This window comes from Elaeis guineensis, chromosome 1, assembly GCF_000442705.2.
Source record: "Elaeis guineensis isolate ETL-2024a chromosome 1, EG11, whole genome shotgun sequence".
Classification (NCBI taxonomy): domain Eukaryota; kingdom Viridiplantae; phylum Streptophyta; class Magnoliopsida; order Arecales; family Arecaceae; genus Elaeis; species Elaeis guineensis.
In genome coordinates this window covers 183,178,713-183,200,586 of record NC_025993.2, presented here as the reverse complement: position 1 = coordinate 183,200,586, position 21,874 = coordinate 183,178,713, and the positions used below count along the sequence as shown (strand labels likewise).

At 36.9% G+C, this 21,874-nt stretch overlaps 1 protein-coding gene, 1 long non-coding RNA gene and 1 pseudogene across 3 annotated transcripts; 2 read left to right on the top strand and 1 right to left on the bottom strand.

The window, feature by feature from the left end:
- Positions 1-797: 797 nt before the first annotated feature.
- Positions 798-5,826, bottom strand: LOC105040030 (ATP-citrate synthase alpha chain protein 2). 2 transcript variants are annotated; one of them, XM_010916410.4, is made up of 11 exons: positions 5,569-5,824; positions 4,868-5,044; positions 4,529-4,771; positions 4,245-4,296; positions 3,828-3,942; positions 3,658-3,739; positions 2,038-2,133; positions 1,736-1,837; positions 1,511-1,627; positions 1,312-1,428; positions 798-1,101 (listed from the first exon to the last, which is right to left on the bottom strand). In XM_010916410.4, the coding sequence occupies exons 1-11, from the start codon at positions 5,665-5,667 to the stop codon at positions 1,030-1,032; spliced, it is 1,272 nt and encodes a 423-aa protein (XP_010914712.1). In that variant the 5' UTR covers positions 5,668-5,824; the 3' UTR covers positions 798-1,029. The 2 variants fall into 2 exon arrangements, with proteins under 2 accessions (XP_010914712.1, XP_019704028.1); XM_019848469.3 differs by having other exon boundaries at positions 1,062-1,198; positions 5,569-5,826.
- Positions 5,827-9,014: 3,188 nt separating this feature from the next.
- Positions 9,015-9,975, top strand: LOC140854869 (uncharacterized). The gene is made up of 2 exons (XR_012137973.1): positions 9,015-9,282; positions 9,627-9,975. It is a non-coding gene; the product is annotated as an uncharacterized lncRNA (long non-coding RNA).
- Positions 9,976-17,213: 7,238 nt separating this feature from the next.
- Positions 17,214-20,235, top strand: LOC105040072 (putative disease resistance RPP13-like protein 3; annotated as a pseudogene).
- Positions 20,236-21,874: the final 1,639 nt, after the last annotated feature.

The window sequence follows — 21,874 nt, the reverse complement described above, 5'->3', positions numbered from 1 at the left end:
TTTTTTTTTGGCATACTCCGGATGGATGCAAGGATCAGGGCATACATTAAGAAAGATTATTCAAGGGTCCATTCCCAGATGGACGTTCAGTATTTGCAGAACATTTTAAAGGCAACAGACAATCGCATGAGCAAGCAAACAAAATGGTCATGCAACTGGTTTATCTCAGCAAGTCATTCTACAACGATTACGTAGTCACAAGATAGTTACATATTCTGCAGAACCCCGATTTAATGCTCGATTAAACAAAACATACCTATGTGAACCCTGAAAAACAACATTATTTCAGCCTCTTCTTCTTTCTCACTGTATGTCTGTGGGTCAGCTTGGACCTTGGCACAGTTTCAGCCACAGGTTAAAACCTTCAGCATAAGGCTAGCCCTGCCTTAAAGCTTGGCCAAGGATGCTAGGCGGAGGCCCGGCTCGACATAAGTCCTGCTTTCTTCTCCATCTACCAGAGTTCTACTCTCCCATAGCAAGAGCAAAGCAAGAACTGAACATATTTCAGCAGAGCCAATCCACACATAAAGCAGGAGGAAATGCTGATAATATGACCAGACTTCTTGAAAGTTTCATCTCCATGGAGTTAGAAACCATGGTAAAGAAGCATGTGACAGTGTGCATTAAAATGAACCCACTCGAAGCTAAAAATATCTTCACCTACTACCATATCTGATTCTCAAAGATTAAGTTCATTCAATACATCTACCAGGCACGTAAGCTAGTAACATGAAAAAACAAAAAATAAAAAAATCCGCTGCAAACTTTCCACACATCAAGCTCAAAATCACTGGAAATTCAAGCTGAAATAGAAATTTTCTATGAGAACAAAACTACGTTCACTTAGCACAAGTTGCAAGTTGCACTACAGAAATTTGAGAAGGCAACCAAATGATGGTCTCGATTGACTCATTTATTCTCTATAAAAATATTTTCTTTTTATCATTCACCGTGGAGGAATCACTGAATTCTAATTTTTGCTTGACCAAAAATATATGGAGAAAAACAAAAGGAGTAATGAAATCAAAATTATGCGGTAGACATGACGCAATCAATAGCTTGCTTGCAAATTCCAGTCATCGTTGCCTCTGGCCCATACACCTACAATAAATCATCATGCGTCATTTTCATGTAAGTATCCATTAGAAACCTTGAAAGTTCTCCACCATGCAACTGGAATAGTTGGGAGAAGTCGCAACTGAAGAGGGATATAAAACTTGTTCAAGTTGTATCCCACAAGGCAAGAATTGGTGAATAACCAAATGAAATTTCATGTTTAACAAAAGAAAGGAAATGAGTGCAGATCATTACCTCAAAGGGAATGCCCAACTCCTCACCCAGAGCCCGCATTTTGGCCAGACCTCTTTGATAATTAGGGCCACCTCTTCGGACATAAATGTGCATCCTTGCAGCCTTTAGCTTGGATTCCTGCAACAAAAGGTGAAAATATTTGTTTTTGCACTGAAAATAGAAAAGGTAAGAATTCACTGTCTTAGCTGATAAACCAAACCTTCTCCCTCAGGGCACGGATAATGCCACCAAAAGTAGCAGCAACATCAGTGAAGTTAGCTATACCCCCTCCAATGAGAAGGGCCCTCTTTCGGCCATCCGGATCAGCAGTCGCAGACTACAATAGCATAAAGAAACCATAGTTTTGGGTGAATAAAATGGAAGAAGTGCCTCAAGTGCAAAAGTAGGATGAAAACCAAAGATAATGAATTGAACAAGCACTTACATCAAGAATCACTCTAGCATACTGCAGGACCTCATCCTCATTAGGGGCACCACTGTACTCTGCATAGTTTCCGAGCTCAGATGCATAACCCAAGTCACCAACCTAATAAAGTAATAAAAAAATAAAAAGGTTAGGTTTGCAGGCAGATCTTTTGCACCTGGTCTGCATTCTGTCACTTCCTATGACTCATACACCTAAAAGAAATTTGCTGCCATGTAGGTTCCAACTACATCTATGAAGTACAAAGAGATATCAAAATTTAATTAAACCATGCAAAAGGACATGGATAAATGTAAGCTTACAGTATCAGCATATATGACACTAGCGCCACCACCAGCCACCATGGTCCATATGCGTCCTTTGGGATTTAAAACAGTAAACTTCAGGGAGGCACTAGTCTGCAATGAAATAGCTTAGCGTATCATATATTTGCTCTAGGAAATGCTCAGCAAATCTCATGCATTCTCAATTGTAGAATTGCAGAACATGCGAAAGTTAGTACGCTCTCTAAATATAGCAAATACAGCTCTAATTCAGTGCATTACAAGGCTGTAGAACAAAATGGAAAATATATTAAAATGGAAGTACACTGCTATCTGTGCTAGCTGGCAAGTTGTGAATATTTCAAGGCTTTCTCTCATTCCACCTAACAGTAAGCATTTGCTATAAAGTGTGGAAACTTACATAGCACTTATGGGACTATTTGGTTGACAAGTTTTATTAAAACGCATATATAAAAAACACAAAATATGGGTTTTATTGAAACAATTGTTTGGTTGTTTTCATAAAACCTGTTTTGCCAAAACAAACAAGTGATAAAACCTGAAAATGATTATGAAAAAAGGAAGAGACTATTTTTCATAAAATCTGTTTTACAGAATCATGTTTTATGGATTTCTATTTTAGTAAAACTCAGTGGCAACCAAACAGCTCCTAAAAGTTATGAAGTATTGGGGAACCCTGCCGAGTCTTGTCTCTGTTCATAGGGACCATGATTGTGTAGCTAACAAAATTACAACAGAAGCAAAACATCCAACTGGAGGGAAAAATATATATGTTTGAGGAACTCAATGGTTCGATATTGAAGTTTAACAAACTCATGAGAATATCAAAACAAAAAGTATTCAACAACATAAAACCATATGACATGGCAAACCAAAACAAGAGAATCTCAGTATTCTTTCTAACAAAGTAGCTATTGGAAATCTATATTGATCCCTCTGCATTAAAATTTACACTAGCTAAAAAAAAAAATTCTCGTTCAAAATACTTGCCATACAATAGCTTAGAAAGATGATATTTATTTCCAAAAGTTCCATTACCAACTAGCAATTTTCCCCATTCTATGAGAAGATATTGCACATATATTTGTTCTGGTATTACACGTTTATACTCTAGTGCTATGTACGTAACAGTAAACAATAGAAAAATGCATCGCCGGTCACTACCTATAACTATAAGCCATTATGATGAGCTTTGAGAAATAGCAAGGCCCATCATATAGATAGGCTAAGGCAGTAAGGCTACTTTATCCATATCGACGTATAAAGTGATCCATTAAGAAACATTTTCTTCTAATCTAGAATTTCTTTTCCAGTTCTGCAGTTTCACTTGAGAGATATTTTATATAGCTAATCCCCATCTTTCCAGTGTTCTCTTTCTTTCTGGCCAACAATTAAGCATTGTAGGGACTGCAATCATTTCTGACAAAATGTTGAATAAGTAATCATTTAATTCATCATGATAAGGATTGTTTTGTAGGAAGGAAGATTTAAACTCAACTTCAGTGTAAACATTGGAAAGTACCTAGTACATCATGAAATGGTATTAGTGTAAATATTCTTACTTTTCATCCCAGAAAGTTTTGATCAAATTATATAAACATGAATTGCTAATAAATGTAAATCAGGAAATATTGCCACCTTCTCATCAAGTTTGTGAATAAAGCTTTCTGTAGGGCTCAGGACTCTGCCAAAAGGAAGTGGAAATTCTATATTGCCCCACCTGCACATCGGCATATAAATAGACACAAGATTCTCAAGTGAAACAATGTTTGATAAGATGATAATTAAGCCCGTGGCATTAAACCTACTTCTTGAAGTTCTTGAATGCAGCAGTGTCATCCAACTCTCCCCGCATATCCAAGGGGTATGGCTCCCCATTTACCAAACTAAATGGGTTCATCTCAAGAAAAGTGAAGTCCAAGTCTGTGATATATGCACTCAATCAATTCCATGCCAGAAAAGATGTATCAACAAAATGGCAGATACAATTGGGCCAAATCAAAAAAGTCTCCAGATCTATGTATTCAGGAAATGAAATGGCAAAAATAAATAAATAAATAAAAAGAAAGGTTCATGAGATGAAACTTACTACAGAAACTACAGTATACTGAGATTATAGACAGCCATATATAAATACGGCCTTTTAAAGAAGTTTTATACAGGATTATTAAACTAATTTAACATATTTTAGAAAAGTGGCCATGTAGATCTGTCTCCCAGCATACCTTGGAAAACAGCAAAAACCCCTTTTATGAAGTCATCTATTTTCCCTCGTACCTGAGCAATATTTGCAATAAGTATTATCAGAATAGTTATAACATTGCAAAGTAAGTCACCAAATTATAGCATTTAAAGTAAGTTAGCACTCCACCGTCCAGGAGGAAACAGCTTAAACTAGATTAACCAATAGCAAAGATCATTATGTTCAGAAATCAGGTACCAAAACTAAGATTTAGTACAATAATGCAAGCAAAATGGATAGATAGCATGTGGAACAAATGCACCTCACCTCCAGGGGAAGGGTTGCAATAAGTGGAGCACATGCGTCAGACGTCATAGGATTCTCAGCAGGAAGATAGATAGTCTTAACTTTGTCCCAGTTCTCTTCAACTTCAATTCCACCACATTCTGAAAAGCTGATGGTGCAACCAAGCCTCTCAGAGACAAACGAGAGATAGTACTCTTGGTCATGGGGAACAAATGGCTCAATTATAAATGTGGTGATCGGGGCCTTGCACCCACCCATTTCAACCTAACATGAAAATAAATTGGAATACATTTCGTTCTATTAATAATCACTGACTCAGTAAATAATTAAAAACTTAAACAATGTTAATCCCATAATCACCTCAACTCCAAGGCGTTCCTTCACAAACTGAGCCACCTGTGCCATATCCAAGTCCAGAGCCACCAAACCACTCTTGCCTCGCTTCCCAAATAGCATGTCGGGCTTCACAACCAGTTTCGTGGATGAAAGCCACGGCTCGTTTTTCACTAACTCAGTAAAGTCCGTAGATTCCGTGACCTTATTTAACCAACGTAAATATATTAACAAAAGATCACCACTACCTCCAAGAATCGAAGAGCGGAAGCTCACCATCCAATCAATAACCAGGAAATTAATTCCATGCTTGAATCAGTGAGGAAAAGTAAACAGGTTCCGCTTTATCATTAAATCCAAAACATTTCACGATCTGAGTCTCATAAAATCCCGCAAAGCCACGAGAATCGAACATCAAAAACACATTTTTAGTCAGAAAAACGGGACAACAAAATGCACTTGATTATCCAATCATAGACACATCATGTTTTTAGTTTTTTTTTTAAAAAAAAAAAACGCAAAGATTATTAGAACACAGTCTAACAGTCAAAGGTACATGAAATTAATCACAGCTTTACTCTTTTTTCCTGTCGAACAAGTACCCGTTTAGCGAAAAAGAAAAATCTCCCCGGTCTCGAGTGCAAGACGAATTTTTCGGCCAATTCTCCATCAATCACCACACGAACCACGCGGAAAACGGGATCAAAATCGAGATCGGAAGAGCTCACCTGGGCAGAGCAGATCTGGAGGTCGATGCCGACGATCCGCTTGAGATGCTCCTTGAGGAGCCGCTTAGAGTCGTATTCCCGGATCTTCTTTCTCGCCATCTCCTCCTCCTTCTTGGATCGATTTGGAGAACGATATTTCAAGAGCTCTCAAACCTCGATTCGAGCTTCCAAGGAGCGATGGCTTCGAAAGGAGATGGATGGAAGCCGAGAGGGAGATTTAAAAGCGAGGGAGGTGGGGGCTGTTGGGTGCGATCGTGGGTGGGCAGTTGCGGTGGCCGTACAAAATAAGCAAGCATCCCACCTAGCCTTTACCCGCACCCAGCGACCCCACCTGGACAACGACAGCGGTAAAACTTCAAGCGGGATTAAAGATCGGCCGTCCCTGTAAATTTTTTATTTTCGAGAAGATTGGAACGGTGAATGATTGTTCGCGTGGGAAGTTTGTCGGGACGATTTGATGGAAGGAGGAAGGGGTTGATAGCTAGTTGATGCACTTCTTTTCCGATAAGCATTTCGGACGGGTGCGACCGATGTTGCGTGGTCCCATGTCACAGAGAGCGGGCGTTCGATTGGGTTCTCGGGACTGGGTGGTTTTAGATTTGGTGGTGGTGAAGGTTGGGACGGTGGCCACGTGCGAGCGTAATTCGGTAGCGTTGCATAAAATGATAAAAAGAAGATTAAGATTAGCTGTGGAGCTGCAATATGGCAATTGGGACCAATGATGCATTAATTTTACGGTGCATATCATTTTTTTACTTTTTCTCTTTTCGATTGGGTAGAAACGCACCGCTAACATGCGATTGAAAACCATATTCAAGGCACCCTTCGGAAAGGATAGGCATTACTTGGCCTATAGTCCCACAAACTTTAGAAATTATTGGTCCGATCAAATCCAGCTCAGAAACCGACCAATGCAGTCACAATCAACATGCACAAACACAACTGTATTATTCATTTTTGTTTTTTTATTCATATTTGTGTATATTGATTTGTTGTTTAATTGATCTATCATCAAGCTGATAGATCTGATCCAATCAATAAAATAAAATATTTTATGTTTATTAATATTAAAATAAAATAAACTTAAACTTCATTAAACCAAATATCTCCTTAGAGAGGGAATGATTTAATTGGTTGGATTACATCCCATGTAGCTCATCATACTGATAATATGATGAATTGTTTTAGATGGTTACATTTTAGCTATATTTGCCATCTAATTCACCGAAAAAGAAGTCATAATTCTAGGTAGATTCAATTGGATAGAGGGAGTTCCATTGAAAAATATGATATTTGAGGATATTAAAAATTTAGATCAACCACGTGATTGAGGACTTTGTCCAAATTTTTGGACAATTTGGATAGAATTAACAGCCGGCCTACTCGGCAGTTCAATAATCATCAAATGTTCTATTGGTTTTTTGTCCCCTTGGAATACTGAAGTGCAAATTACATAAAATATATCATTTGATGACTTCACCATCCGAGTATAAAAAAAAAAAAAAGCATTGCTATTTCATAGGCACGTTTAGACCGTGGATTAACATTTTATGCAAGACATCATACAAACACATGACAGGGTATCCCATGAGGGCGAATCTCTTTCTTTCTTTTTTTTTTTTTTTTTTGTGAACTAAATTATGCAAAAATTTTAAATTTTTTAGAGATTTTCAATTTCATCATTTTATTTAGTGCAATCAAATAATTAAACTTTTAAATTTCTTCGATTCGAAAACTGACTCTAATTTCTGGCTACTTATCATAACTAGATTATCACGCAATATATATGACCCACTTATGTGGCTTTCTTTTATTGATCTTAAAAAATATATACAGAAATCCTCTCCTCTTTCTTCTATCTTCTTCCATTTAGAATTTCTATCAATAAAAAAATAAAAAAAAAATCCTCTCCCTTTAGATCTCTATCCTTTCTTCTTTCCGCTTCCTTGAAATTAAAATATGAGATTTTACTTTTAGATCGGTAAAGATCAAAACTAATGCAATTCTATCTCTTCCAATCTCTTTTCACCCCAACTCCACTTTTCTTTCACTTCTCATCAATAGTTTGGATTACTTTCTGCTCAAAATCACTAGCAATATTTGATACAAAAGCAATCTTTACATCATTTTTCAGATTAATTAAGGGATCCCTGATATAAGGATTAGAAATTATAAAAAAAAATATCTAAAATCATAATATATTTATGGTTACAATCTAATACAAGTTGAAAATATTATCATCATTATGAAAATTAAAGATCATTCACCACTGCTTGTCACCGAAGGCAAACACCACCTCTCTCAAGGCTGTCATCGATGTTTAGATGCCAAGAAGATGAGATTAAAATATGTCAAAATCTTAATTAAAGATGGGCTAATTTGGAAAATAAAAATCACTATTTTGCCTCATCATCATTTTTTGCCATATAAGTAATTTTTTACTATATAGACAAGTCATGTTATAACCCTGTCATGGTATGGTAGGCTGACGGAAATTACAACCAAGATCCGAATTGAAAAAATTTAAAAGTTTGATGATCTGATTGTATTAAATAAAAATTCAAAATAAAATTAAAAATTTCTTAAATATTCAAGATTTTTTGTATCAGTATTTTTTTTCTTATTGAGAGGGTAATTATTATAATAATATGATAATATATAATAATAAAATAATATAATATGTTTATATATAATAATATATATTAATATATTATATTATATTATTATATATAATAATATTTATATAATAAAAGATATTACGAAAAATATGATAGATTATATCAATTTATTCAGAAAAATAGTAATATAAAAAAAATATGGATAATAGATTTTCCAATTAATTTTTAATATATAAAAATATAAATAAAATATTTTAATGTTTAAATATTATCTAAAAAATATTTATTTAAAAAAATATAATTTCTTGTATAAATCTTTTATCTGCAAAACAACAGGCCCTGAATCTCGGATAAAGTGGGTCCAACGTGAACATGAGCAATTTAGCTATTACGGAAAGTTTTACCTGCATTGCTGGCCATGCCGCATGTCCTCAATGGGATCCAGAAGATTGCTTGTCCGATGCCTCGCCACCATTGACGAGAACAAACATCCCATGGCAGTCACGAAAGGTAAGTCCTTCCTGGCTGAAGCTTCATTCTTCCCATCTTTATACTGGACGGATATATTTACCTTTTATTGGTCATGATCTGGTTTAGTTATTTTTTTATTTGATGGAAAAATGATTTAGCGACCTCCTAGAGGAATAAATTTTTTTTATTTCATAAATAAATATTATTTATAAAATATAATTTATTTATTAAAAAAAAAAGAGAATATGGTTAAGTTAGCTGATGGGAAGCCGACTTATTTTTCCATAATACTTACCCACGAAAGAATGGGCCTATAACGATGAATCAAGAAACAGGACATGGATAACGGTCGGAAGACCAAAACAGAGGCTTTCACCCCTCTTCCTCTCCCCCCTCTTCCCCTACTTGTATGGCTCCTCCAGCAATCTTCTCCCATCTTCTCGTCGTCTCTTTCCAGCCTCACTTCTTCGCATTTCGATCTGCCGCACCAACTGAGGCCATCAGAGACCTACTCCTAGGGTTTTCATCCTCCCCACAATCCCCCATTTCTTTTGACATACAGTTGTGGTTGGGTTCCTGCGGGCAATGGAAGATGGGAACAGTTCTGTACTTATCTCCCTACTCTGTCAGTTGTCTTTTCCATCCACTTTACCGCAAAAGTTTGCTCATGGGTTTGCATCGCAGATTAACTGCTGTTCATTTTTATGTTTTCTTGGTTGAGATTCTTGATAGAGTTAAATAAATGTTGTTTTTATTTTGTCATTTCTTCTTAATTAGATGGAGCAGAGTTGATTACTGAAAAAAAAAATAATAATAATCGCCCACTTTTCTATTGCTGTGTTTTTTTGGTCCACGTTTGTTCTGATTGGATCCAGATTGTTGATATCTTTCAAGAAATTTTGATTGTGCTTTGTTTGAGGACTAGATCAGAGTGCTTTGCAGCTTACTTCTTCTGTTTGTTCGTGCAAGCATTGACTGGGATTTCATGTTGTCGCTGTTTCTTAAGTAAAGCAATTGGAGTTATTTACTTTTTAAGAAAGGGAGGAGACTCTCTCCATCTGCTTCATTAAGAAAATGAAGAGAGGTACAAGAATTCGGCTAAGCAACAGGTAGGCCAAGAGAGGTGCAAGAAAACGATCTAAAACATTCTTTTCCCCCTTCCCTTCCAATACGTTGTTTGACTTGTTGTAATAAGCCTCCTGTTTGGGTTGGATTCTTGATGGATATCAATTAATTTTGATCTTTCACATATATGTCTGTGTTTCTGAACCCGTTGCAATCACTGTTAACTCTGTTAAGAGAAAATTTTTTCCCCTCTCCTGTATGTTCTTTGATCTGCCATGTCTTGTTGTCGTATTAGAACATTTCCGTTGTTTGCATTTGCCATGATCTTGTGCTCCTTACATGATAAGGCATTTGCATTGCATTTGGCATAATTAATCAAGCAGTTGTAGTTTCATGTGGAAAATTACCAGCTAATGTTCCTACTTCCTTTTTTTGCTTGTTTTGGTTTATATCGATTTACTATTGAGAACTACAATAACCGATATGCACTGGGCAGACCTTGCACAGATATTGCAGTCCATTATATAAACATATCAAAGGGTAGGAAGCCAAGAATATGTTATTATAGGTCTAACAGTCCAAGATGGCACTCAAGTTAGAGTTTGTTTCATTTACAATAAGTGGAGGAATTATTTTACCTAAAGAAGTGGAGGAATCAAGCAAAAAGGTAATGAGAAGGCATTGTGTTTGAAGTTTATATAAGCTCCGATCAACAAAATTTTGTTCTTGAGTGCACATGTTTAAGAGAATGTGCAATTTGTTTAGGTTTATAAGTTGTGCTCATGCTAAAATTCCCTATTTTAGACAGTATATAACAATGTAATACTGATTAAAGCGATGGCTTTAAAAATTGTGTTCAATGAATTCAATGTACGTTCCATCTTGTTCAGAAGATGGCTTACTACTATTTATGATTTACAACTCTATAATATTGACTGCACATGTTTAACACAATATTGAAAGAAAGTTATTCTTTACAAATTTTTTGTAACATGACTATTTCAGACAACAATGTTTAAGCATGTACAATTTGAGCTTAGTAGTGGCATTAGTGGTGACATAATTTGATACGCTACTTATTATCAAAGTCTACAATTTCGTAAGTTTATAATACACAACTTAATTAATAGTAGGGGCATTGAAACTTACTATCCAATATAGGTATCATCCATGAATCAACCTATTTATAATATTGATTGAGCACATGATAGAATATAATAAATATAAATAAGAGATGCAAATATCCAACATAAAACATTACATTCAATATCATTGGTGCATAACATTGATTACCAAGGCAATTTTCAAAAGCTTAATACACTGGCTTATCCTCTTGATGCTACCACTTCTAAATTCATTACATAATCACATATATGGCAGTCACTTAAAACATGATCACTATTATTGGTAGAATTTATAAAAATATATTTGCATCATATATAGCTTCTCTTTTGCCACATGCTTTGCAAGCCCCTCAATCAGCATATTTTGCCTTCACTTTTATTGCATCATTTTTGATGTCACTAATCTCTTGTAACAAATCGATTGTTTCTCATTTTAGTTCTGCTATATGTATGTATGGTGTGTGTGTATGCACACACACAAACTAAAATGGACGCCTCTCAACAGAGAAGCCTCCATTCGACATGTGGGCTTTTGGAAAAGAGAGGAGGGAGCCGCGTGGTACCATGGCAAGCTGCGGATTTGGAAAAGAGGGGAGGAGCCACATCCATATTCGGCCACTCTAAGCATCCACTCGGTTGGGACTCCTAAGGACAGAAAAATCAGAGAAAGTTGGAAGATTTGACACATTGTGGAAGGGCAGCACAATCACAAGCCATCATCTAGGCTTCCGTATTTGGTCGCTCCAAGCATCCCATTCGATTGGGACTAGGGATGGCAATCGAGCAGATTTTTTAGATATCCGATCCTAAATCCTAATAGGATCTATTTAGCATATCCTATTAGGATTTGGAATGAGTAGGACTGAAAATGGGCCACCCCTGCCCAAGCCTAGCTCGAAATTTTTCTTGGGCTTCGGGCCAAGCTTAGGCCTGAAAGTTTTGAAAAACTCAGGCCGAGCCTGGCTCGAGCCCAGGCCCAAACTCGATTGGACCAGCCCAATCTGATTTTCAATAGCCCTCTTCCCCCTCATAAAAGAAAAAGAAAAGAAAAAAAAAAAGCCTAACCTCTAACCTCTGGCTCCTCCGACCGTGGCTGAAGATGTCGACACTTCATCCACTATCGACAGCAAATAGCTCCCATCCTTCCCGACTCCTTCATCTGCTCCACCTCCACCGTGTGCTCTTGTCGCAGTGCCAATTATGTCATTACTGTCGTCATCCTCCGCAATCTGGTCCTAGCGGTGCTTCCTCCAGGGTGGCCCGCTACCTGATCTGGAGTGGAATCTCGATCAGAGACATCATTGGGGTGGTGGAGGAGAGCGATGGAGGGGCCACTTTGTGCTCGTCGCCCAGTATGGTCGGTGGTGGCTGTAAGGAAGCCATGGTGATGGGGTTGTGTTGAAGACAAGAATGGTGGATGGGGAAGACAAGACACCCACATCAACGATGGGGAAGATGGAAGATGGTGATGGCTAGCGGATGGCCGATGGATGGACACGGACCATGACCCCAGGGGCTAGGGCATCGAATAAGGGAAGTTGGGAAGAGAATGAGAAAACGAAAAAGTGGAACTAGGTTATTTCACTCGAGTAGTTAGGCTAAATCAACTTAAGAGGGAAAGTCATGTAGGAACTAGGTTCAGGCCTCAGATACAAATTATCGGATTGAACTTCGAGCTAACATTTGGGCCTAGGCTTGGGCTGGTTCCGGACCGGACCAAAGGTATGCCCGAGCCCGACCCAAAAATATAAACAGGCTCTGCATTTAGGGCTAAGCCTGGCCTGAATTCTTTCGGACCGAGCCCGAAGCCCAATCCGAAGTCGGCTTGGTTCGATGGGTGTCGAGCCGGCCCAAGCCCAGTTCTAGCCCTAGGGATAGTTTGGGATTTAAAACTAAAATCTATTTGAATTTGGAATAGATTGAGATTTATCCCTTGGTTACCTACTATCTAAATTTGTTTATATATAAATATATAGCATTAGCCCTAACCAACATCTAAGCTTTTCTATCAGCCGCTCCAAGCCTCCCACCTGATTGAGACTCTTGAAGATGGAAAGAAAAATAGAGGGAAAAGTAGGGGAAAAGAAAGGAAATATCAAGGAAACAAGGAAATGGGAAAATATCAAAAGGTAAGACCTTTTCCAACTTGGATGATCATTTTTTTTCTTTTCCCTTCTTGTTTTTGGTCATTTCATTCTCTTTCTCTAGAGATCCATGGGAACGAAGAGCACTAGAGCGAGATGGGAAGGGTTTCTTAGGTTTTAAACTTCCCACCTGATTGAGACCCCTGAGGATGGGAAAAACAGAGGAAAAGCTGATGCAACAAAGAGAAAAAAAAGGGAAAAAAAAGTAGAAAAAATTAATAGTTAAGAGGCACCCCATTGATTGAATCAAGATTCCTAATTAAATAACTATCTTTCAAGTACTTACCTTAGACATCGATTGATCAATTGGTTCAAATAGATTAGCTTAAATGATTCAGGCTCGAGTCACTGAGCTAAATCAGATCTTGGATCAATCAATTTAACATATGAATGTCAATCGACTCAATCAACTACAATTGTTGGTTTGATCTAGAGCACTCTTAACTTAATCTTAATCAACTCTTGACTTGGTTTGATCAACTGTTCTAATCGACTGAGTTCTATTATATTCAAATCATTAATCTAGGTGTAATATAATTACTTGACTTAATTGATTTACTCATGTCCAATCCCTCATGCATAAAGTTTAATTTTAGATCTAAATTACTTGAATGAAACATTAAATTAAGATCTCGAAATTAATTTCATATCTAAGCATGCATTCATACGTCTCATAGATGAATAAAATCAGATCTAAACATGAAAACACTTTTCACATATGTATAATTTCAGATCTAATCTTAACAATTCAGATCTAATCATATCAATCCAAACCTCAACATATAAATTCAGATTTAATCATATGACTTCAGATCTTATTAGAAATTAGATTTCAACTTATTTTTCATTCATATGAACCCATGGCTCTGATACCACTATTCGATTTCGAGGTGTCATGTATGCAAAATTTTTTAAAATAATTTAAAATGATAGTGAAAATAGATTAATATAATTTTTAATCTACGCATGGATAGATCTGATCTAATACCTACAAATCTAGTTCATATGATGAAAAATAAGATAGCAACATGCATCTGATTTCAAAATAAAATAATCATCTATCTGTAGTACAAAACTTCTCTTCAGATCGGATCTGAAATGTCTGCAGATTCTATTGAAGCCGCACATGCGTCTGGCTTCTACTGGTATCCACACAGGACTGAAGCAAATCGAAGCGTCCGTGACCATTGAGGTGCTAGCTCTTTTGCAAATCTCACTCCTTCGGGTTTAGTTCTGATCTCCTTCTTTGCCTGTCATAGAAGAAGATCTGCAAGAACTACTGTCGCGCAGCATTGGAGGAACGCCAAGTTGAATTGAGAGAACTTTTTTTTTCCTCTCCTTTTCTAATCGCTCCTTCTCTGATTTCTCTCCTTTGTGGCCAACCAGATGAGGGATTTGGGTGTATGGAAGGTGGAAGGAGGATGGGGCGGCACAAGGTGGCTAGGTTGATTTTTGTTGTTGTGATTAATTGTTCCACACCCAAAAACCCTAGCCCTTTTATAGATGTAGGCCAATAGATGGATAGAGTTCAATTATTTTTAAACTCTTATCTGATAAGAGCTTAAGTTAAACTCAACCTAATCCAACCCAATCAGATAGAGATTGAGAGAGAGTCCCAAGGAAGAGGGGCATCAACCTTTGGTGCCTCTCTTCTCTTTTGTTGCATGCCAAAGGAGGGGGCACGCATCCCCACGTATGCCCCTCTTTCGACCATGAGATAGGAGAGAGTCTCCTAGTAAGACTGGGACTCTTGCATAGTTAGCTAATTAGATTTAATTTGGATCCAATCTGAGTTCAATTTGAATCTGATTCGAATCCGATTCGAATCCAATTCATTCCAGACTCATTCTTAATCCGATTAGGAATTAATTTGAATCCAAATGTCTAATTAGACTCAATTAAGTCAAGTCTAAATAAATTAAATCTGATTTAATTATTTAGAACTTGATCTTTCAACTTATTTTTCATCAAATTGGATTGCAATAATTATAATTAGGTCCTCCTAGCTAACTGTTAGCTGATCCTATCAATGTAATGCTAAAATCTCATTATTTATGGTAAGAGGTCATGCCCAGCATCAAAAAAGCTTCCAGTCGAACAAAGGATGCTGAATCAATATGAAATCAATAAATTTGCTGCAGTGCAAGCAATACTAAAAAAACCCTTCATTAGCATCACCTTAAGGGCCTATTCTTTTATGGATAAAAAATTTATCCAGAAGTCAGTATTTTTCTGGATAAATATTTTCAAATAATATTTAGATAGAAAAATAATTTATCCATATTCTTTTACATTATTAGTTTTCTGGATAAATTGCTAAGATCTATCCATATTTCTTGTAATACTTTTATTATATAAATATTATTATATAATAGTATAATAAAATATTATATGATAATATTCTATATTATTATATATTATTATAATATATTATATATTATAATATATTAATATATATATTATTTATTGCTATATATTTTTATATTATTATAATATATTAAAAATATTATATTATATAACCTCTTATATTAGTATGATATAATATATATTTTATAATATGATTATAATATATTAATATAGTATATATATTATATTAGTATATATTATATATAAAATCTTATATTATTATATTATTGTAGTATTATACAAATATTATGATATAATTATATTGTTATATATTATTACAATATTATATTATACTATATAGTATTATATATTATATTAGTATATATTATTATATATAAAATATTATATTATTATATTATTGTAGTATTATACAAATATTATGATATAATTATATTGTTATATATTATTATAATATTATATTATACTATATTGTATTAATATCTTATATTTTATAATAAAGTATATATTATTATATTATTATTATATTTTAGTATCTTATACTAATTTATTATAATATTATGATATAATATTCTATCTTATATTATAATATATATATAAAATATATTATAGTACATTATATTATAATAATATATTATAAAATCTAATATAAATATTATATATGTTATATTATATTGTATTATAATATATTATTATAAGGTTAAGGATACATTAGAATGAATTAAAAAGATTATTTTTTTAGTTAATCAGAAAATGATTTAGCCATCTTTTAGTTGGATAAGTTTTTCTTTCATTTTATGAGTAAATACTATCAATGAAAAAGTAATTTATTTATTTTGAAAATCGAAAGAATATGAATAAATTAATCAATAAAAAAATTAATTAATTTTATATAATATTATTCATAAAAATTGGATCCTAAAAATGGCTTGAATAATTTTTTTCAGTACTAAACCATCGTTGTGGTCATGAGGAACCTGCCATGCGCAATAAGCGGGCGCCCCAAAGAATTTTCTTTTTTAACAAAAATCTAGGACTATCATATATAATTTCACCGTCAACCGTGCAGCTAAGATGTTTTGGTGAGGTCGCCATGGCAACTGGACTCTAGCTAATGGCGTGACCCAATCCGTCCTACACGGGCCAGCTGGAGAATGTATTAATGGGATCAGATCTATCATGGATCGCTAATAATGTTTTATCCTGAACGTATGCTACTCGTCCAATCAAAAAAGTAAAATATATAATTATAATAATTCTTTAACTATTTGGATTGTGGCAACTAGCTTCTAAATAATGTTGCGATCGTAGACGTCCTACCTCGGCCGGCTAGAAAAATTATTAGTGGGACAAGATCCATCACTAATAAATTCATCATAATGTTTATTGCTAGTCCAACCAGATAGCAACACACATTAAAATAATCTGTTTTTCCATTTTTTTATGTATAATAATAAGAATATGTGTTGGATTAATTTATTAGTAGTATACGGAAGATGTTGTCAAACTAATAATTTCTCGCCAGCTGATATAGTAATACCGCATTTGGCGCTCAGCTATTTCTTTAAAAAAAAAAATCTATAGTTTTCTAAGCTTCAAACCACATCCCTTAAAAACTCCGACATTCAACCAGCCTCGAGAGCAACGAAGCACCACATAATGTGAAACCCATGGTCGATGAATTCCAGTGATGGCCTTGGAAAAGTGGGAACAATCGGAAGCGTTGGAACGCACGTGAAAATGTCTGAATATTAAGATGAGTTGCTAAAGTAATTGAACTTCCTATATTAATTTTCATATATATGTAGTTTGATTATTAAAAAAAAAAAAAAAGTTTTTTGTGTAGAGAAGATTCCACGGCCATTAGTGACGGATGGCATCCGGGCTGAGAACTTCTCTCAGAGAGATCAAAGCCTCTCTTTCTTGGCTTATACATTCCACCATCGTCTAAAATCCTCTTCGTCTGAGCAAGAGAGATGCCAGAAGTGGTGGCTGAGTTTGCGGCTCTTAGAGCCTGCTTTCAGTGCTTTACCAACAATCTCGGGCAAGAAGCTATTTTCTTGTGGGGTGTGAGTGATCAGATCGAATGGATGAGGACACAGCTCCAGTTGTTGCAAGGCTTCCTCAAAGATGCAGATTCCGAAAGGAAGAGAAGAGATGCAAGAATGGAGACCTGGATAAGTGAAATAATACGCGTATCATATCACATGGAAGACGTCATGGACAAAATCAACTACGTGCTCCAGAGGCGACACCAAAGGAGGGGCTTCACGGGCTCCATTTCAAGGTACTCTCACAAACCTTGTGAATTGATCACCCTCCATAAAATTGGTTCTAAAATTGAAAAAATAAGTGAGAAGATCCGCGGTATCACTGAGAGCAGAGCCACATTTGGCATCAATAACCTGGGTGAAAGTAGTGCAGTGAATGAAAATTCGCAATCCCTCAGACAATTCTTTTCTCGCCTTGATGGTGACATCCCCATGGTAAACTTGGAGGATGACAAGGACAAATTAGTGAGTCAATTGCTTCATCCGACCGAGACACGACGATGTGTGATTTCTGTAGTGGGTATGGGTGGACTTGGCAAGACCATCCTTGCAACGAAAATCTACAAGGACACCAGAATTAGAGAACATTTCGATGCCTTCGTTTGGATTTCAGTTTCTCAGGCATCCCCAGACATTAAGTTTCTGATTCGAAGGAGGCTCAGAAAGGATGCGCCACCCAGCACAGGGCGGCCACTCAGTTGTTAGGTTACTGAAGTATCTGAATGAAAAATTAATGGAAATAAGAAAAAGGAGAGAAGGAACTGCAGGAATAATTACACCACAACTATTAGAGCGGATGGGTGAAGAAGATGTGAGAGAGCAGCTCCGTGTTTTCCTGACAGACAAAATGTATTTGGTTGTGATGGATGATGTATGGTCTGTGGATGTTTGGAGAAGAATGCGTCGAGTCTTGCCTGATGGAAACAATGGCAGCAGAATACTGCTTACTACCCGTAACAGTGAAGTAGCAAGACATGCCGAGCCATGGTTTACTCCACATGAACTGCACCCTTTGAATTACACACACAGTTTGGAGCTCTTCAGCAGCAAGGCATGTCCCCCAAATCAAGGTGCCTGCACTGACTTTGCCAACGAGCTCGCAAAGAGCTGTGGTGGACTTCCTCTTGCACTGGTGGCGCTCGGGAACATCTGAAAGGGCATCCTTGTGATACGTGGCAGAGAGCAGCTAAGAACTGGGAATCTAGTGAAGCCGGGCAGAAGTGCTTCGATATATTGGGTTTAAGTTACAGAGACTTGAAATATAATTTAAAACTATGTTTCCTGTACATTGCCGCATGTCCAAAGGACTACTTCACCATCTCTGCTTCAAAATTAGTTAGGTTGTGGATCGCCGAAGGTTTAATACCACAAGAGCAGGAAAAGACATTGGAAGAAACCGCCAGGGATTGGTTGGGTGAGTTGGTCCAGAGGTCCATGATCCAGGTTGTCGAGAGAAGCGTGGCTCATGGGGGCATCAAGAGCGTACGCATCCATGATATGTTACGTAAAGTAGGCCTATCAGACGCCAGGGATAATAAATTTCTTCACGTTTGCAGGAGCGACATGGATCTCAGGCAAGTATCTACTGGTATAACGAGTTATCGTGCAGCTTTCCACGAAGTTATAAATAACGAGGTTGCTGTTTTCTCACCACATCTCCGTGCTTTGCTGGGCTTCAATTTAGCGTTGAAAGGCAGTGCTGCTCGGGGAAGATTTTGAAAGGGCTATACTTATTAAGGGTGCTGGATTTGGAGGGAGCAAGAGGTTTGAAGAAGTTACCGAAACAGATCGGCAAGATGATTCATCTACGATACCTGGGATTGAAAAACACTGGTTTGAAGAGACTTCCATCCTCCATAGGGCGTCTCTTGAATCTGCAGACTCTGGACGTGAGAAAAACGGACATTTATTGGCTTCCGAAATCATTTTGGAAAATCCGGACACTGCGGCATGTATATATTAATAGCTATATTTTTGCAAGCACACCGATAATTGGTGATCAGAAGAACTTGCAGACTCTGCGAATCACGGACTTTGAAGCTCACATGGATACCATCTGTTTTTGCAGCCGTGCAGACGTAAGATTCATTAGAAATTGGGTTGCCACACCAGGCTGTACCGAGGAGGCAAGAGTACACAAAATGTTTGAAAAATTACTCGGAGAAGCACTCGGAAAAATGGATAGCCTCGTCTCCTTTACTCTGACTATGAAAAGCTCTGGAGTCCCTGGGGATGTCCTTTTTGCGCATCTGCGCCAGCTTCGTTCATTGAATCTGGAGGGACGGTTGTTTTTCAGAGAGATGCAGCTCCCACATAGCGGTCGATTCCCCCCAAAGCTCACCAAACTCGTATTAACAAATTCCAAGTTGGAGCAAGACCCAATGCCAGTTCTGAAGAACCTACCAAACCTCAAGCTTCTTGCACTGAAATTGGATGCATACGTTGGGGAGAAGATGTCATGCTCTGCTGATGGCTTTCCTCTACTGCAACACTTGATATTAACGAGTCTGACAAATTTAGAGGTATGGAGAGTGGACGTTGAGGCGATGCCCAGCCTCACCGACTTAACCATCAGTTTGTGCTGCAGGTTGGAGATACTTCCTGATGAATTACAGCGCAGGATCACCCTTCAGAAACTAAAGCTGAATCATATCACCCGTACCTGTAAGTCACTCACTCTCTCCATTTCTTCCTCCTCTATTGCATTTTATTTCCATCCCTCAAGATTCTACTTATGGAGGAATAACCTTCTTGCGTGATTGGATATACTAAGCTTGTAATTGTAGCATGCCACATGTTTGACATAATACAATTTAGGGTATTATGATTTGCATAGCTTTATGAAATATTTATAGATTGCACTCTGTGCAATTATGATGAATAAAATGTTTTATTTTTCTCCAACCTTTTGAATGTACTAATTACTGAAATTCTGGTTGAGTTTTAGCACTTTTGATGCAGTAAGTTCGGAAAACTGATTCTAAAATTCTTTCGCTTCTCTAGCTTGACAGAGCTTTGAAAATGAAATACGGCTGGTCGTACTGGTGATTGATCTTTCCTATATCTGTTTTTTTTTTTTTTTTTTTTTTTTTGGTCACATACAAATCAGTTGGTTGACGGGATGGGGCAACTCAACCCACCCCTTGTAACACCTCATGCACTAAAACACCGATAAGACGATCAATAAACCTAATTACATATAAAATATGATGCTTTGCTCCGGAACTGCCTGCTTGCATGTACCCTGTTAGTCCCCATGCTACGGTCTCTAGGTTCATCCGCTATCTGGCAAGCGTCACGTTTTGGTTACAGACATCTCGAAGAATAGCATTCATGTGCTGACGCTAAAATGGGTTTTAAAACATGCATGCATTTCTTAGTCTCGGCATGAGAGACAAGCAGTTCTTCTTGTAACCCGTCTAATTATTACTGCCTGCCACAAGGCTTCTGCTGGAAGGCGGGACTGCGTCATTAACTTTTCGAAGCCAGAATTTATATTTATTTTCTCTTCTCATATGAGAAAAACTGTAGATGATAAAATATTATCCACCGATCGATCTGATTCATATTCGATATATTTTAAATAAATTTAAATTTAATTTAAATAAATTTAAATTATAAATAAATTAATTTATTTAATTTATTTTGAAATAGATCAAATTTAGATTTAAATTTTTTAATCTATCCAATCTTTTAATTATTTTTTATTTTTATTTAAAATATAAGTTTGAATGGCCCATTTCAATTTTGATTCATTTTCGTGACTGTGATCCACGAAATTTGAGTGGCCAGTTAAAAGCTCGACATCTATCGTCCATTGGTTGATGAAAGTCGCCTCGCTTGGCTCTTTTCATCTTTTTCTTCTCCAAAAAGTCTTAAATTCTTGCTGCCTCACCCTCCATCGTCTCTCTCTTCCATGCCAAAAGGCCAAGCTTCACGAGTTCCTCCACATCATCGCCTCTGCAGCCGCTCACTTCCATCGATCGCTCACACCAGTCGCCGCCATTGCTGACTGTCGGAAGGAACTTGATCGACGCCATCCACTGCCAGTGGTCTACCATCAGCCACACCACCGTCAGCCCTCAACCTGATCTACTCCATCCACAGCCAATGGTTCGTCGTTGATCGCATTGCCATCATCCCTCGCTGCGATCGTCGCCATCCATGGCCACTGATCCGCCATCAATCGCACTGCTATCACCCTCGCCCCAGTTGGCTCTATTGATCGTCAGACTATCAATGGTCGGTCGTTGACCATCGGCCGCACAACTGTCACCCCTTGGCCTAATCAACTCTATCTATGATCGTGAACGGTTTGCAACAGCCTCCTCAGCATCTTGGCGGCAATCACCTCCAAATGCTAGTGGTGGAGCCTCAAATGGTGATGACCTACGGCTTTGTGACTGTCTGAGTGTTGATCCATCTGAAAAAGTTTATGATAAAAATGAGAATCTCTCATCGATCATTCT

What these genes read in the sequence shown, in the direction of transcription:
- LOC105040030 (XM_019848469.3), bottom strand. Translation starts at nt 5,667, where the DNA reads ATGGCGAGAAAGAAGATCCGGGAATACGACTCTAAGCGGCTCCTCAAG. An exon ending in GGTTTTTGCTGTTTTCCAAG is followed by an intron (nt 3,943 to 4,244) that starts GTATGCTGGGAG and finishes CATATATCACAG; the next exon opens with ACTTGGACTTCACTTTTCTT. An exon ending in AGTTGGGCATTCCCTTTGAG is followed by an intron (nt 1,199 to 1,311) that starts GTAATGATCTGC and finishes ATCCCTCTTCAG; the next exon opens with TTGCGACTTCTCCCAACTAT.